At 39.0% G+C, this 18,792-nt stretch overlaps 1 protein-coding gene across 1 annotated transcript; it reads left to right on the top strand.

Annotated features, from left to right (window-relative positions):
- The first annotated feature begins 2,400 nt into the window (after positions 1–2,400).
- LOC306790293 (calpain-8) lies at positions 2,401–15,320 on the top strand. Its single transcript, XM_079286470.1, has 21 exons — positions 2,401–2,475; positions 4,022–4,273; positions 4,514–4,583; positions 4,799–4,917; positions 5,021–5,154; positions 5,261–5,435; positions 6,586–6,660; positions 6,841–6,926; positions 8,213–8,287; positions 8,724–8,884; positions 9,125–9,315; positions 9,650–9,852; positions 10,230–10,269; positions 10,430–10,498; positions 10,842–10,899; positions 11,002–11,063; positions 11,299–11,367; positions 11,577–11,655; positions 12,485–12,601; positions 14,909–14,961; positions 15,232–15,320. The coding sequence occupies exons 2-21, from the start codon at positions 4,037–4,039 to the stop codon at positions 15,256–15,258; spliced, it is 2,100 nt and encodes a 699-aa protein (XP_079142596.1). The 5' UTR covers positions 2,401–2,475; positions 4,022–4,036; the 3' UTR covers positions 15,259–15,320.
- The last annotated feature ends 3,472 nt before the right edge of the window (positions 15,321–18,792 follow it).

Raw genomic sequence — 18,792 nt, 5'->3', positions numbered from 1 at the left:
TTCATCTTCGCTCTTCATGGAATGGAGGATTAGCCTGATCATTGTTGGTGTTTTCTTCATTTAAACAGGACATTTTCTTCCTCACTGATGTTTCACGAACTGGAACACTGTCACTGAGCGAGCTAAGGAATGCTTTCGAAGCTTCAGGTAGACCATTCATTCATTCCCTTGATTATAAATGTATTGAATGGCGCTCAACAACAGAAAAATATCATGGTGTCATTTAAAAGTCAGTACCAAACTGCACAAGGAAACATATCAAAAAGGTGAAGTGTGTGTGCACATGCGAAAAAAGTACATATTCAACAAATAAAACTGATAATAAATTAATTACAAAGAAGAAGTGTTGTAATACTTCCAACTCTACCTCTGTTACTCAATGCATACATAGACTGAGGCAGATTAGCTGAGTCTGATTGGAAGAATGACATCAGCGAAGAAAGGTTTTATGGCATGCAGCTTAAACCTTTTGGCTCAGTCTCACCACTATAGGAACACATTCACAGTACAAGCTGTTTTCAACAGAAAAACATCTCCAATGAACCCACTGAACAACACAAGCTCAGCACCAAACAGCAGACGTACAAAGTTATAAACTAGCTGGTAAACATAGAGTAGCATTTAACAGCTTAAGAGACAGATTTTGCCACCAGGAGTTGGTGGGGACCAAAAACAGAGATCAGGTTGAATAATGGATTTACATGTGCTAGGTTGCCAGAAACTAGACTCCAAATAGCTGCTCAATTTGCTCCGTATCCGCTTGATGTGAAGGCCCTGTCTGCCCATAATGTGTTCACGGCTTGTTTCAGCTGCCCCCTGGTTGCCAATACTGAAAAGGAACTGATCATAGTCAATGACATGCATGACACTAGGGCTACTGTAATGAAACAAACTCCTCTCCGCATTTTACAATGAAGATTCAAATCTGGATTTGTATTTGACTTTGGCTTGTAAACGAGTTCAAGCTGATCATTTCTATGCGGAATAACTGCAGTTGTTTGTGAAATCGGCAAGCATTTAGTTCCAATCATTCCAATACTTTTTGTTGCAGAAAAATGTAAAAAATGTTGCAAGTCCTTGTAAATGTTGCTGGGATTGGGATATAATACGGAACAGACGGACAGAATAAGTATGATGCATGTTCAAATAAGGTCAAACATGCATCTTTGAGGCCGCATTTGTGGCTAGTTGTGGGAATTTGGATTTTGCAAGACGAGCAATATCACACCAAGATGTTAGGAGAATAACCTAAAGTCCCAAACTCCTCCTAAACTCCTGATGTGTGTATATGGAAGAGGAATGAGGATCAACGATGGCATGCTCAGTTTGATGGCGCTGCGCTACGTTGCTTCCTCTGGACACATCAGTCTCCTCCTCCGCTTGGACTGCATGCACAGTAAGTGAAGTCAAGTGGGACAAATGATAACGCAACATACAAAGTAACTGTCTACCGCTCTTGCCTGGTAAATATGCTAAAATACACATCTTCATCTTGGAGATATTGAAAGTTCCTCTCTTGAAATACGATTGGTAATGTTTATAGCTGAAGGTGATACAATGTATTCACAATTTGCGTGTTTCGCAACAGAAATCTTCAAACAATTGTCTGATGGAAAAGACATGAATCTTAAAGAGTCAGAGGTAAACACACTCTTCTTGTCAGAAGTTCATGTGAGAACATTTCACACAGCATCAACATCTGCTGATCCAGTCTATAAGACAGAGGAAAGAAATACGTGTCTCAGATAAAATGACATTATGTAACAGAATAATAGGTATGTATTAGTGACGAAAGGTGCATTCTTGCTCACGTTTCATTTAATTCATTGCTTGTCTCTCCATCACTTTCAGTGGATGTACATTTCAATGTACACTTCACTCAACAAGGAAGAAGGACGGCACAATTCACTCGGAAATAGCCCATTATAGATCAAACATATTTTTTAGATAAACCTGAAAGAAAAAGGTCAAACATTAAAAATATTAAAATACTGCATTCAATCACTTTACAGATGCTACATTGCACATATTCTTGTTGTTCTACTTTCATTTAAGCCAGTATAGTTCCTGGTCAGATTATATCATGAGTGTTTGTTTTCTCTTTTTTTGTCTGATAATAGATCCCACCTTGCCTAACCCTTTTGCACTAAGCTCTGGCAAGTATCACAAGACATGAAAATGCATTTGGCCTCCTACAAACAACACTGTCTTTTTCTGTAACCTCTATGACATATCATACGTATATCTGTGTGAGAGAGTTTGCATGTTCTCTCTGTGTTTGCACACATCTGCCTCCATACTGTACTAAGGTGTGGCACGCTACCTGTTGCCTCAGGTGGAATTTCATGCGGTTTCATGTTTCACGCTGACAGCAGTAGCCTCAGGCGTTTGTAGGTGTTCTATAAGAACTGGAGGATCTTCCTTGATACTTGCTCTTCCAACGACACTCGAAACGTCCTCTTTCCTGCTGGAGAGGTAAGATTGAGATCTTCATTTAACACTTCAATCTGGCTAATTTACACTTTTGTGTACACTTCTGCTTCTTGTGTTATTGTCCTAGTTGAAGGCCAAGTTAATATTGTGTAATTGACGTTACTTTTGAGACACTGAAAATGGTATAAGGGGCTTGCACTCTTTTACTTCTAATGGGTTATTTTGATACTTGTGGTCCAGGATAAAGTCGAATTTGACAAAAAAAAGCCTCAGTGTAATATTTATTTTGCTATACCTGCAGAGTCAGTGGATGAATTTCACCTCCTCTTGAACTTGACTGCATGTTATGGCACAATGATTGCTTGATTCCAACTTCCTGCTTTTCGAGCAGCCATCTCTTGAAATAACACTCCCAGTAAGGAATAAACATGTAAACAGTAAGCTTATCTCAAACATGGTGACCACCTGACCTGAGTATATATTTATAAATTGTTTCATTGTCATGTCATAAATGAACAGATACAGTTGTAGTAAATGGAGGGAGATTATTATCCGTTGGTTATAATGGTGATATAGCCTTTTACGTTTTGATTACAGGATATGATTAATAATCTTGTTTTTTTCATTTTTGCATCTTCATTCACTCTGGAATGGTAATAGAAATATGTTTACTTACAATTGAGTCTTATTCCTTTGCTTTTCACGTTTTTAAAGGAGACCAGAAATATGCATTTACGCCTCATTGTTTCATTGCACTTTTGGCCTTCTCAGTGTGTTGGTGTGGTGTGTGTGATTCAGTGATGTAGTTCTGGTTGGGTCCTGATAGCCAGCAACGTTCTGGGCTGTGCATGAAAACACTACTGCAAACTGACAAATTAGATCTGTCAGTCTTTAGATTTACTGTACTCAACAGCATCAATGCACCCTAAAACACAGAGTCACCACAGACAGAGTGTCTCCTATTTGTCACGTTCCAAAAGATGAAATTTAACTGTGAGAATAAAAGCAAACAGGTATGTTAAAGAAAGATTGTAACTGAACATAAACACTGACTTAATTCTCTTTTATAAAAAGGAGGAATAAAATAATACATCTATGTTGAGGAAAATACTACATTGACCTCAAAAGCTTATAACAGCCCCACTCTATGAATGCATTTTTTTTCTGTGTTCATTTTTATTGCTAATTACGAATTTGAAGTTCTATACATGGAACTTACCGTAAGTGAATTTATCTTTCAACAGTGTAGTCCAAACGATAAGTGTCGGCTTTGACAAGTGAAGGAATCCTTAAACTAAAGCTTCTTTGCGTGCACATTGTTAGCTCAGAGTGTCCAGGCATATCTTTCCATACCGTCACTTGGTTGTAAGTATGTAGTTGAATCTGCTGTTTGTGTCCCCCACAAGTCCATAGTTATTCAGGAAAAGGGGAAATCAAACCGGTATTGATGAAGATTGATGTGTTAACTCAGTCTATAGTGTTCATAGAACCTTTAAAGCAAACTTCTTAAAAAAGAAGAAAAATAAAAGATCTTAAAAAGCAAACTTTTTAATGCCAAAATTGTTTTTGCTCTCCTTTTTCTGAACAGAGTTCAAAGACTGCAATGGCTCCACCGGGTGTGTGTATGAACATCATTAATGCCCGTAACGTAAAAGATGGCCATGGGACCTTTACCAACCCTGAGCGGTTTCTCAACCAAGACTTTGAGCAGCTGAAACAGTACTGTCTCATCCAACAGGTGAGGTACATCGACGACATGTTCCCCCCTGACAGAAGGTCCATCGGCGAAGGGATACTGAGTCCTTCTGACCTGCAGCGAGTGGTGTGGCTGAGACCATCAGTGAGTGTTTCATTTGAATCTTTGTCAATGTTTGGCAGGTCGGTACACTTAGCTTGTGTCATGTGCTGGCAACTGCTTCACATTATTTCATTCAAAGTGAGATTGTTGCTTAAGATTGTTGAAAGCTGCTTCGAGTGAAACTGTTTAAGCCATTGATGTAGTCTGTTGTTGTATTGTTATCTGACATTTAGGAACATATTAAACCTTCAACAAGTGATGTCAACAATTGCTCTGTTTAAGAAAATAGTTCAAAATCCATCTTTTGAAGTCGCCGGGATCTCCAGGTTTGACTTCGGTCAAGGCATGCTTGGTAAGAAAATTGCTTCATTCATAATTATGCGTACATTGTTGGTCCATACATGTCATTTTTAGCAGAGAATGGGCAGAAGACAGACTAAAGTAGGGCAGAGAAGATATTGTTCCAATGCATTTTCTTCCCTCTCCATTGTGTTCATATTATTCATGCTTTGTAATCTGGAAACCCCTCTTACCTTCCTTCCAACTCAATGACCATTTTTCACACAGGAAACTGCTGGTTTCTCGCGTCTATCGGCGCTCTGACGTTCCAGAATTTCATCCTTCAGCAAGTTGTTCCTCTTGACCAAACATTTGATGAGGAATACTGCGGCCTGTTCCACTTCAGGGTAAATCATTGCTAGCAGTGTTGATCAAGAAGGTTTTGCTCAATAGTAAATTTCGCATTTTGCTATGAATCTCTTTATATTCTGTCCTTTCTCAACCTCTCAGTTCTGGAGATTTGGAAGATGGGTGGATGTTGTCATCGATGATAAGCTACCAACAATTAATGGCAGACAAATCTTCGTTCATTCCAAAGACCCAACTGAGTTCTGGCCTGCTTTGCTGGAGAAAGCCTATGCAAAGTATGAAAAAACAATGTATTGCATCATGAAATGCTTTTTCACAGAGTGATATTTTCCTTTTTTTTTGGAGTTTTTGTGAAAGTAATTTCCCTCCAAATTATGTCAGAGTGTGTGGTTCCTACTCGGACATGAATGCTGGAACCACTGCAGAGGCATTGGTGGACTTCACCGGTGGTGTTCATATTTGCATTGAACTAAAAGACCCTCCCAAAGACCTTTGGGAACTGATGTCTAGAGCTGGCCAATCCAAGTCACTGATGGGCTGTGGTACGCCTCAGGGGGTAAGCATGAATGTTCCACACAGAACCATGCATACGCTGGTTCTTCTTGATTCCATGTGCTGAAACGTTTCATAAAATTATCCTAAGGCTTAGAATCTAAGGATTAGATGATTTTTGCCAAAATAGATAAAAATGTCTTTAAATGTTTTGCATTCCAGTATAGCTGCCTCAACTTGTCATGTACCTTACACACTCAGTGCTGAGTATGCCTTAAAGTTACAGACTCACAATAGGGAGGGAGACATCCTGCTGTTTTAAATATTCACATTATTAATTGTAAGGCAAGTCAGTCTTGTTGTCATTCAATTCTTTAGTAGTTTGTTTGTACTGGTTATTTGTCCCTGTGACCATTGTTCATTTTAATCTTCCAAACTGATCCCCAAATGGCTCCGTAGAATCTCACTCGTCTAAGTCTGGTCTGGTAAACTTTGTGAATGAAGCACTGGCATGGTTTTATAATTGTTCATGCTCATTTCATGAATGGTGAGAGAAACAGCTGTTCCCTAAATGGAAAGTGCTTGAGGCGAGTGACATGTTAGACATTGAAAATATGTGACGGAAGACGGGGTGAAATCAAGGTCAATCAATCAATGGTTGCACTCTAATGATGCATGAAAGCATTTCATCACGTTGTCTAGTTGATGCAGCTGTCCCATACAGTCATCCAGTTCATTTTGAATTAGTCGACACATAATATTCATTTTACGAAATTGTAAAAGACTTGATGTGATGAAATTGGCTGATTGGAAAACATTAATGTTAAAGAAGGGAACATAATATCATGTGTCATTATTTCCAGCTGAGCTATACAAATATATATGTTTTAATATATTTTTAGGTGGCATCAGTGTTTTTGCCGCATTGATGAGCCTCTCTATCCCCTTTTATACTTTTGTATTGATCTAATATAACTGCCAAGAAGACGTTTTTTTAATACACATGCTGATGCTTGGCTCGTTTATATATTTTAGAATCTTAGCTACATTTGTAATATTTTATATGATGTTGCTTTTGCCAATTCTATGATCAAAGAGGTAAACAAAATCATATGTTAAGTCTTTTCTTGACTTTATTTCGTTCATGGTTGTGGAAAAGTATGTTGGACATGACTACCTGCATTGATAACATTTACAGTCTCTATATCTTGTAGGAGACATCTGAGAACACCGTGTTACCAAATGGATTGGTCCAAGGCCATGCCTACGCTGTCACCGGTGTGAAGCAGGTGAATCACTTTTAAAAGGCATTTTATATATATATATATATGTTACCAGTCAGGATGTTAAGCTTGAAGCTTATACATCTGCCAGTGATTTGGTTCATTTATAGAGTTTTGGGGTAATAAAGGCCTTATATTGGCCTCTGCTGTACATTGGGAAATAACAATTGTGTTTTTTCTGGTAAGATGACGAGCCAAGGGCGACGGACAAACCTGGTACGTTTGTGGAACCCCTGGGGCACAGGAGAGTGGAAAGGAGACTGGAGTGATCGGTAAGAACGACCCCGAGTACACGGACTGTTTTACACGGAGCAATGGCTCGGAGTTGCTGCCTCGGGAAAATAAACACTGACATTATTTTCCAATGACAAAAATTGTACATTCTGAATGTATTTCTTGTCACACACTGGCACATTTTGTGGGAATGCAAATACAATGCGTGTCTGCTTGTTGATTATAACCTCTGCAGTGGTAAATGATGTTCGTGTGATTCATGTGGAAAGGGGTTGAGGACGTTCTTCACAGAGCCATGAGAAGCCTTTCTGTATTTGTCTTATAATAACCTTCTCATTGTCAGAAACTGGTTGTGCGAAGCATGCACAGGGAAGCCATGTTTTGACAGGTCTTCTTCATTCATTTATTCTCACGGAAGCTAAATCAATATCAAAAGTTTCTTAGTTTCCTAACCAAACAATTATTCGTCCAAACCCTAGCCAAAAGGTTTTCTGGAGTCTCATACAGTCATCCAAGTTATACTAGATGATTGCTGTTTGCATTGTGAGGTATAATCCCCTCAGTTATGTGTTGTTTTATGCTTGCATGACAGGCCTAAGCATGATGTTTGGAACAGAGCCATGAGAAATCTTCAGCTTTTCAGTCTTGTCTTTGCGGTTTGCACACAATTGGTTTTGCAAGTTTTAGGTTCCTGCAAGCCATGTTTTGTTGGACATTTTGCATATCTGTTAGCTTTTTTAATTTAATGTCATGATGCCATGGAAACTATTGTTAATAATCAAACAAATTCATCTGCCCAGTTCAACCACAGTGTGATCCGTTGGTCACTCAACAGCTCTACTGGAGGAGTTGGGAGTTAAGTGTCTTAGTCCAGTGATTTAGTATTGCACTTACATAGTTCGGAGTTTCCTAAAAGACAAATGGAAAAAATTAATGAAATCAACATAGAATAGGCTGAGATACCCTGGCGATTAATGCCTAGTATGTTTCAAGCTACAAAATCACTGGATTGTTCATTTTGCGTTAAACAACTTCACAGTGTACCTTTTTTAGACCCTGCCTGTTTTTTCAAACTCAATGCGATAACATTTACAGGCTTTACACTTCTACAAATATGTAGTCTTCAAGCCCAAGCTGAAATAACTTTGCTCCTCCAAAGCCACCACGCTGTGCCAAGATTTGCAAGAGTGCATCTGGTCTAAACCAACCGGCCACTCGAGTGCTCTTGGCACTGAGATTGTGCCCTCCTTGTAGAAAAGTTACCTGCTTCTCTTTATAACAATGCTGCTTCTCCTCTTTCTTCCCTGACAAATTGCATCTCAAGGTCCCCTTTGTGGCAAACTGTGAGTCCTGAAGATCGTGAGATGTGCCTTTCAGTGGCTGATGAAGGGGAGTTTTGGTAAGTAAGCTAAAATACAAATTAGGTGACAGGCATTTCTAAAAATTCCAAATGCAAAACATTTTGTGACATACTTATAAAGCAGCAACTGCCACATTTTTTTATTTGTTTTCTCAACAACTTTTGTGTACAAATTTTCTTTAATTAAAACTGGTATAATATTTATAAGGGATTCAAAAGTAGTTTGTATTTCGAAACCACAGTTTTACAATCAAAAAGTACAGTGTTAGGAGGTACATACAGTATCCTCAATACACTCAATATCTACATATTTTTGACATCAAGGACACATGTGGCCAAGAAAGGCATCGTAATTTAATCCTGATTTACATTGCAATTTAGTATAACTTGAAATAGATTTTTTCAAAGATGGATTGAAGTGAGTCTCTGGCTAACACAACAACGTGTGATCTAAATGAATCCCGCATGTCAACAGGATGACCCTGCAGGACTTCTGCAAGTTCTACTCAGATCTTGACATCTGCTGCCTGTGTCCCGACTTCCTTGATGAAAGCGCTTCATGCCATTGGAAGACCTCCTTTTACGAAGGCCGATGGGTTGCAGGAACAACTGCTGGAGGATGCATGAATAACTTCGGTACTTCCAAAATATGTGGTGCAAAACTGTCCTTTCAAAAGCAGTATACGGAGGCTGGAGCGTGCCAATTTGAGAATTTAGAGATTTCCCCTATATGAATCTTTGTATCCTCCCATAATAGTTTATTTCATTAACACATCGAAGAAGAATTGGCTTTAACCTTTTTAAAATGATGAACAGATTCGCCTGTCTCTTAGCAAAATGGTAGAATGCTAAAATGTTTACCTCTTTGCCTTCCAGACAGTTTCTGGACTAATCCACAGTATCGCGTCAAGATTGATGAAATACGCAGTGACTGTTCTGGGAAACAGGGTGAGAAAAACATGCTGGTGTCTCTCATGCAAAAGCCTGACAAGAGAAACAGACGCCTCGTCCAAAATCTCCACGTTGGATTCTCTATATTTGAGGTAAATATTACCCTTCACTATACTGTGGATATATCATGCATAGACATTGGAGGTGGCTGTTGAAAGTATTCATACTAAATGAAAGCAAAAATTAAACTGTTCTTTAGAATCAGTCAATCTGTGTCATCATAGTAAACACATAGCTGGGCTGATTCACAATGACAAAACACTATAAAACAGTTGTTCTTTGAGCCATTTTGAATGCAGCATATTTCAGGTCTTACATATTCTTTTCTTCTGTTTTTTCTAAGGTGACTGAAGAAGTAAGTAACATTTTCATTCTAATCCTCATACACAGTACATGATTACATTGTGCAGCTATGATATGAACTGAAATATGTATTCATCACAGTTCAAGGCAAGGAGGGGGAAGTTCCCAGCCTCTTTCTTCCGCAGCAACCGACCTGTTGCCCAAACTAAAACCTACATAAATGGGCGCGAGGTGATGGAGTTCCTCCAGCTGAAGCCTGGCGAATACCTGATCGTGCCTTCCACCTTCAATCCCAATGAGACGGCCTCCTTCCTCGTGACCATCATCTCCAAGGCAGAGACCCACGTCCAGTAAGTCACTCGCAACTCGCAAATAAATCTTTAAAAAAAGCTTGTGCAATTAATCTACATGCCACACACCACATATAACCACCTTTTTATGAACGAAAAACAAAGATTACTACAATTACTCACATTCCTTATTAAAAAAAACATTATTTTTTACTAATTATTCAGCAGCAAAAGTAGTGTGTCAAAGGCCAACAAGCCGATCCCCAAAAACATTGAATTAACGGAGCGTTACTGGGATTAGCGGCGGTAATGTCAATATTGAATTTCAAATGGGAATACCTTACACTACTTGTTACTGTAATGTGTTACTAAGTAACGCGTTACCGCTCAACACTGGATCAAGTCATGTACTGATGTCTCTTCCTCTTTCCTCTTAGTGAGAATTCTGGTGGCCATGACCATAACGATGCAGAAGAGGTGAGCAAGATTTGAAATATATTGACAATGTTCGAATCATTTCGGTATCGCTGTTGTGCTACATGCTGGTTACTGTGTTAGATAGAATATGACACAAACGTATTGAACAGCGCATTATTAATTCACGTGGAGCTGAAAGCAATTCACAATTTTTTTGCAGCCCATGCGAATTGAGAATGAAGAGGGCGACAAAAAGAAGAAAAAGTTCTTCCGTCAGTTCTCTGACAAGGTAATTTGTGTGTCTTAAAGCAATAGTTCAACTGGAAAATATGCATCTTGCCTTGTTGCATTATCCGCCGGTGTAGACTCCGAAGAGTTATTGGTCCTAACCACGGAATACATGTCTGTACTGTATTTTCTATGTTTGAGCTAAGTCATTAATCATTTTGGTGTTGTCTTTTCTTCTTTGGGGTTACTGCTCCATTGCATCCTCAAGCTGCACCTTTGTGATTTATATCAATCTCATGATGTGTAGCATGCTATTCTTTCCCCTTAATATAAAGGTTACCAACATTCTGACAACCAAGTGCGAGCCAAATATGAGTCATTCCTTGTTTTCCTTCCATTTCTAGTACGGAGAAGTGGATGCTGAGCAGCTCCAGAAGCTTCTAAATGAACGCATCCTGAAAGGTTTGGACTGTAAAAACTCCAAGACCAACACCATATTCAAATAATCTTCTAGCACTGCCTTGTCAAATTAAGTGCTCTGCAATTTGTTTCTTCTTCATTTAGGAGACGTGAAATCCGGAGGCTTCAGCATTGATGCCTGTCGCAGCATGGTTGCTCTGATGGATGTATCCTCTTGGGTCACATTCATTGTGAATCGGGGTTCTGGGGTTCTTTTCTCCATGTCAGCTGTCAGTTTGCTTAAGGAGGACTTTCTCACAGTCAATGTAGTTGCATAAGACACATAAGTAGTGCACATGCCAAAACCTGCCTGCCCTTTGGATGTTTTCACACACGTGAATAGATGGAAAAGGTCATCTTATGACATGAACCAGCAGCTCTGATACCTTAATGCTGGGTTAGACATCAATCACCGGCAAACTGAACGATGAGGAATTTGTTCGTCTGTGGAAGAAGGTCGTCATGTACAAGGTAAAAAGGGATCAGTGAAGGTTTAAACATTCCGTAACAACAGAAAGATAACTGGGTGCTTCCTAGTAATTACGGAACATGCCTGTATGAGTTTAACTCCTTCCACTGCAAACGCAGGCTCAGGGTGCTTCCTCTTTTAAAGTTCATAGGGTTTTTGTTTTCTTGCTGTGTCAGAATTTTACACAACCAACTGTCTTCTCCTTCCCCAGGACATTTTCTTCCGTTCTGATGTATCACAAACAGGAACACTGTCACTGAGCGAGCTGAGGAACGCAATCATGGCTTCAGGTATAGACGATCGGCCACTTCCATTTGTCTACGACAGACAGAACTAAACCATCCAGGGATTTTTCCTCTTTAAATCTCACAAATTGAAATTTCGGCGACACAAATTGTTTCTAATGCTTACCCTGAAACAGTATTTTTTCTTCTTCTGGAAAACAATGTTATCAAACCAGTTGTCACATACTATATAACAGTAACCAAGAAAACACACATTTCCCACCGATGGGTGTTCATAAAGATGTGTATCATGATAATGTGTGGTCATCCACGCATGCATGTTAGCGCTCGCTGTGCACAAACAAAAACATTTGACAACCACAAAAGCCGAATAGATAGATGCTGTTTATACTTTATTCATCCCGCAAGGGGAAATGTATTAAAATTCACTAATAGCAGCCTGTTCACTAACTTCACTAACTTCACTAACCCTAAAGGAAGGGTTAGTGAAGCTTGGCAAGAGCTTTTGGCCACATTCACAATCATTAAAGTAATAAAAGTGCAGCTCGCTTGTCTGGCAACAATATGAATACTCAACTGTGCTTTGAATATGTGATGTAGATCCCCCGCTTTTGAATTTGACTAACATTGATTGTGAATATATTTAGTTAAACAGATTCCAGCCACTTTGCAAACAACCACAGAACCCCTTTTTCACAGCAGACATTTTCACTTCGTCGTAGTAGGAAAAGCGCAGGTGTTACTCGTCACACTAACTATGGGTCTGTTCTATTCACGTATCCTAGCAGGCCATGACAGCTTCATGAAATGGACAATAGTTTGTTGATGCCCCTATAAATCAAACCTAAAGTTTTGCCATATGTATGTTGTTCAGGAAAGAGGATCAACGATGACATTCTGAATATGATAGCTCTGCGCTACGGTTCCTCCTCCAGACACATAACACTGGAGAGCTTCATCAGTCTGGTCCTTCGCTTGGACTGCATGAACCGTAAGTATACTTAACGACAGTAAACAACACTGAAATTGACATAAAAACTTTTCTCAAAATGTTATCCTTGACTTTAAATATCCTTTCGGTGTGATCAGCGAACTATTTTTGCTTATTTTAAATGTGTAAATCAAATTTACCATCAAAGAGCTGCAGAATACCAAGTTGTTTTTTTCCTCAACAGCAAATGAACATATTAGACGTATGACATATTAGAAACTAATTTCAATCTCTGCAACAGTGTAACAACTTGAACCCCAAAATCAGACTTTGAGGAATTTGATCGTCTTTTCTCTGCATTTAGGCAGGTTTATCTGAACCAGTCAGATCAGGCACACAAAGCAAAAGGACTAAAGCAGAACATGCAGTTGAATAGTGATCTTATATACATGATCTGTTCTCTATATAGACTGAGGCTAATTGGTGATGAGGCGCAGCTGGGTAGCGAGGTGATTAAGTGCACCTGACCTAATCACCTGAGTGCCCAGGTCAGGGGCTAAACAACTCAATGGGGGCTAGTGGTATAAAGACCAGCGGAGAACAGGACATGTGTGCAGATCTGAAACTGCATGGACAAAGTATGGAGAGGGTGACAGAGTTTAAATATTTAGGCTTATGGTTTGATGAAAAATGTTTGTGGAGAACTCATATTAAGCATATTGAAACTAAATGTAAAAAGGTGATCAATGTTATGAGAGCAGTTTCTGGACATCAATGGGGAGCAGAGAAACGGTCACTAATGGACATCTATAGGGCTATTATACGAGCATGTATAGATTATGGATGTATGGTTTATAGAACAGCTGCCAAGAGTACATTACTAACATTAGATAGAATTCAGTTCAGAGCTCTAAGACTTAGTATAGGTGCAATTAAATCTACCACAAACAACACACTTCTGGTAGAAGCTGACGAACTGCCATTAAGCCTAAGACGAGCAGAACTAGCTCTGGCATATTGGGTGAAGTTAAAGGGATCTGCAGAGGAACGTCCCGTAACAAATGTGCTGTATGAATGCTGGCAATACACCCAAAGTAAAGGCAAAGGGTTTGGTTGGACAATCAGTGCAACAGCCAAAGAATACGGGTTAACTGGGTTAGAGTATGGGCCCAATGTAATATGGGGAAATGTTCCTCCGTGGATACTACCAGTGCACAATGTGGATTTAACACTCATAGAAGAGAGGAAATGGAAATGGAAATGGATGGAAAGAAAATTGTATGACATTGGACATCAGACTCAAGTATACATCAATAATAATTATTATAACGATATGCAGATTTATACAGATGGATCTAAAGATAACGGGAATGGACACGTGGGATCAGGGGTATTCATACCAGAATTTAGTGTGACAATATGCAAACGAATTGACAGATTGTCTGTCTTTACAGCTGAAATGATTGCAATAATCTTGGGACTGCAATGGGTCGAAGAGGTCAGGCCTGAGAGAGTGCTCATCTGTTCAGATTCTGCTGCAGCTTTAAACAGCCTGAAGACAAAACAAACAATTCGAGAGGATTTAGTGATGGAAATATCTCTGATAATGTTGAGACTTCAAAGACTGGGAATTAATGTTCAATTTTGCTGGGTTCCTGCTCATGTAGGTGTGGAGGGCAATGAGAGAGCAGATATGATTGCAAAGAGAGCACTAACACTAAAAGAAGAGGAGATATTGAAAATTCCTTTTGGAAAGGGGGAAGCTAAAGCATTAATAAGAGAGGCAGGACGGGAGTTATGGCAGAAGAAGTGGGACAACGATAACAAAGGAAGACATTATTATAACATTCAGAAATCCATAAATGTGAAGACATACAAAGGGAAGTATAGAAGAGAGGAGGTCATAATATCAAGGTTAAGGTTCAGACATACAGGACTTAACTCAACGCTGTATTTAATGGCAAAAATGGACTCAGATAAGTGCACTATTTGTAATGTTACGGAAGACGTGGAGCATGTTATCCTGAAATGTCAAAGATACAATTCAGACAGGAACATCTTGAAGCAAAACATATGTCAGTTGGGACGGAAGTGGAGTTTGGAGGGAGTTCTGGCAGTGGACGGAGAATGGCGGGAGTGCTGCAGAGCACTGTTGTGATTTCTTAAAGAAACGGGATTAGACCGTAGGATTTAGGTGGAAACAGTGAAGAAAAGGTTACCCTGAAACTGCACACTCCGGTACAGTAGGTGGCGGTATGCACCTATACAAGTTGGTTGCGACCCGCCAATCAAATTTGAAGAAGAAGAAGACGTGCAAGACTGTGAAGATCTGGACGTAGTAATACATATTTGTCTCTTTCTCAATAGAAATCTTCAGCCAGTTGTCTAATGGAATGAAAATGACTCTTCTCGAACCCGAGGTAGGCTAAGAATTAAGAAAAGTAACTGAAGTCTTTTGGTAATTTAAGTTAACATTTTAAAATGTGCACTGCTGTTTATTAGAAACAAAGTAAGTGAATTGTTTTATTGGAGAAAATAAGTATGTGTTTCATTCCATTCCCCCAGTGTGTTGCACTGTAAGTCATTCTTGGATTAAATAGTTTGTTTCCTGTGATGAAATGATCATGCGTTTAACCAGTGCTACAGATACACTGAAGCACAGTGATAATCTATCCCTCCTTAATTTGCAGTGGCTGTACCTTGCGATGTACACCTAACCTGATGGAGAAGACGAACTGCAGGATTCATTTGGAATTACAGCAGCAGATTATGTGAAATAAAATGAATACACAAGGTGTTCTTCTGCAAATGAGCTCTTACGTGGTATGAAACAAAAAGGTCTGCTAATGTTGGTGGTATAACAAAAACTGTGTCTTCATATACTCTTCCCACTTTGTATTGCCATGGCTGCACAGCAATTTCCCCTGGGATAAAGTTGTATTTGATCTTATCATCCCAACCTGCGAGAGGCATCAATGTGCCCCAAGGCATCCAGTGTACCGGATATCCAAAAGAAGAACTAGTGTTTGCCAGACTGACAGAAATCCAATCAGTGATGACGAAGCATTTTCAAAAATGTTCCCGTTTGAGTCTGACCTTAATGTTGTTTTCTAACAGCCAAGCAGACGCAGCCTACCGATGTTTGTATCATGAAATCACAATGGCAACTTTGCTTACCTATTACGACAGTGCAGAGGCCAAAAGTAAGCACAGCATTGAATACAACAAAAGACAGCAGGTTAGGACCATATCTCATGAGTGTCTTGTTACATTTGGTACAAATGCTGTTTAAGAACTGAAATTACATTTTTCATTGAAAGCACCCAAACACAAAAAAATGTATCAAATATGAAAGTGAAAACAACCTATTCCACCTTTTTTTAAGAGCTAATTTTAGTCTCTCTGATGTAGTTCATTTTTGTGGGTTTCTATATTACTGTAAAGTGGGTGTTTTTGCCATGTTAACATCAGTTTGAATCGATTGCCATATGGTATTTGTTCCATATATTCATGGTGCCCAGAGGATACTGACTTCGGTGATCCCCTGTCCTTTTCTCGAGGGCCATCAGGCGGTGGAATGCTGTGTTTCTGAGTGTTATGTCCCAACAACTATTGGATCGATTGCCATAAAATTCACACATGCATGTTCCCCTCAAGATGAATTGTAGTCACTTTGCTGATCGCACAACTTTCCATCTGGCCTCGTGATCATGTAAAATGTGTCCAATACAATCAATCATTTTTCATTTGCAATTCAGTGTTTAAGTAATTGCCAAAGGTATTTTGTTGTCTTTCATGCATTGTCCTACGAATGTCCTGCAACGCCAGTGATCAGTGCCCTTGTACAAGCCCCTGTGGTGTTTACACAACTAAACCGCTTTTAGGAAAAGTTTGGGTTAAAATCACAACAAAAGTGACTACGTAAGTACGACCTCCTCCATAAATGGACTTTGCCGCTATTTGTACTACGTCACCTGTACAGGATATGCCTGCTAAATATTAGCGTGGACATTGTGAGCATATTGGCATTCTAACATTAGCACAGCTGCTAGCATGGAGGCAGACTGTTGTGTCTAAAACTGTTTTCTTTGATGGGATACTACAACGTATTACGTGGGTTTATGCATTTTATTAAGAGGTTTTGGGTAGGAATAGACAAATCACTTTGTATTTTACAAAATAAATACTCTATCCAAACTGTAGTATATCAATGTCTTCCATAACTTATAAATGCCTTGCAGATATCTTGAAACATATTTTCTGTAGAGCTACATAAATCTGGCATACACACAACCATGGTTTTGGAGACCTATAGTTCATTTTTCACATAAAAGGTCAGAACTAACAACTTTGTTTGTTTCTTAGGTCCAAATGTAACAAGAATAACTATTTTTATTTTTCAATGTACTTTTTGGGGATTAATCAGGAGTACTGTTGGATTTGATAGTGGTTGGTAAAATCCATAAAAATCAGGACACGTCATGTGTTAAATTTCTTTACATCTGCTCCAAGAAAGAGACACACAAACATTAGATATTAGTATGTGTTTATTAATTCAAAGAATATAAAGGCAGTTTACATTGTAACAATAGATAATACATTGACATTAAGATTGATTTTAAATTCGATTTTGATGAAAATTTAACAAACATGTTATTGACGGTGCTTAATTTAAAATATCCCAGAGTATCATCCCGATCACCACTTAAAATAAAATAAAACTAACGGCTGTGATTGTTCAATGACATAGTTTTACAACATGAAGGGATAGAGTGAATCAGAGGTCAAACAGTTGCAATAAAACAATTTTCTTGTTGCATGAATACATAACTTACATTACTGTAAAATGAATTTAATCGTTGCTGATTATTGATTAATATGATTAGGAAGTCACGAGTCTATTTAGACTGGTTGTAGCATTTGCAGCACAGTTGTCAGCAGAGCAGCCACAACTATGGACATTGGGTATCTTGCAAGCTGAGCTCCATCACTTGTGGTTACTTGCACCGCTAGAAATAAAAGACAAAAACAAACATATATACTGTGATTACTTTTATCACAGAGGCAGAATTCTATTCTCTTGTCATTTTTCACATGGTTAAAAAATCCGATAAAGCAAGGATTATGCAACTAAAATAGCAATATATTTTAGCAATATATTTATTTATTTATAAACTGGTACTGGAAATTAGGTGGCAGTCGCTCACCTTGTGTTGTCGTCACTGTGGTCGGGTTTGCACCTGTGCTGTTTGAGCTTCCTGTGGATAAGATTCAATGTAGTCAGATGGTGCATTGTAAAATCAGTCAGATCGCAGCAGCGTTACTTCATCAGCTGTAAATCCATTTAGTTGCGTATCATTAACCGGATGTGAATTCAAATAGTGCCATCAACAATAAACTACTATGTTATGATTGCAGACTGGTGTCCTCCTGAGCACCATTCAGGGTGAGGACCATAACACTTCCCAAGCAATTACACTATCACAAAACATACTGAGAATTTTAAGCAATATATACACATTTCATTTACAGTGGCTAAACTGGTAGGCCTACTGGAAATTAGGTGGCAGTCGCTCACCTTGTGTTGTCGTCACTGTGGTCGGGTTTGCACCTGTGCTGTTTGAGCTTCCTGTGGATAAGATTCAATGTAGTCAGATGGTGCGTTGTAAAATCAGTCAGATCGCAGCAGCGTTACTTCATCAGCTGTAAATCCATTTAGTTGCGTATCATTAACCGGATGTGAATTCAAATAGTGCCATCAACAATAAACTACTATGTTATGATTGCAGACTGGTGTCCTCCTGAGCACCATTCAGGGTGAGGACCATAACACTTCCCAAGCAATTACACTATCACAAAACATACTGAGAATTTTAAGCAATATATACACATTTAATTTACAGTGGCTAAACTGGTAGGCCTACTGGAAATTAGGTCGCAGTCGCTCACCTTGTGTTGTCATCACTGTGGCTCTGTTGGTGGTTAGGCCCACATCCAGTTTGTCCAGGTCTTCCTGCGTTTGCATGTTTCTCCAGTTCTCAACTTGGGTAGCGTTCTCAAACAACTTCAGATCTTGTAGATGCATACCCATGAGGAGTTTCACTTCGGCCACAGTCAAACCCTGCACATTACAAATGAAACCGTGTGAAGATTGGTCTGAAGTTTTAACATATAAGCAACCGCGAAAATATTGATTTGAAAGTTGCTTCATTTCTTTTCCTCGACACACTTTTGGTAAAAGCTATTTTCAT

This window comes from Melanostigma gelatinosum (genome assembly GCF_949748355.1).
Source record: "Melanostigma gelatinosum genome assembly, chromosome: 16".
Taxonomy (NCBI): Eukaryota; Metazoa; Chordata; class Actinopteri; order Perciformes; family Zoarcidae; genus Melanostigma; species Melanostigma gelatinosum.
The sequence above is the reverse complement of the archived record's forward strand: the minus strand, read 5'-3'. Positions and strand labels throughout refer to the sequence as shown.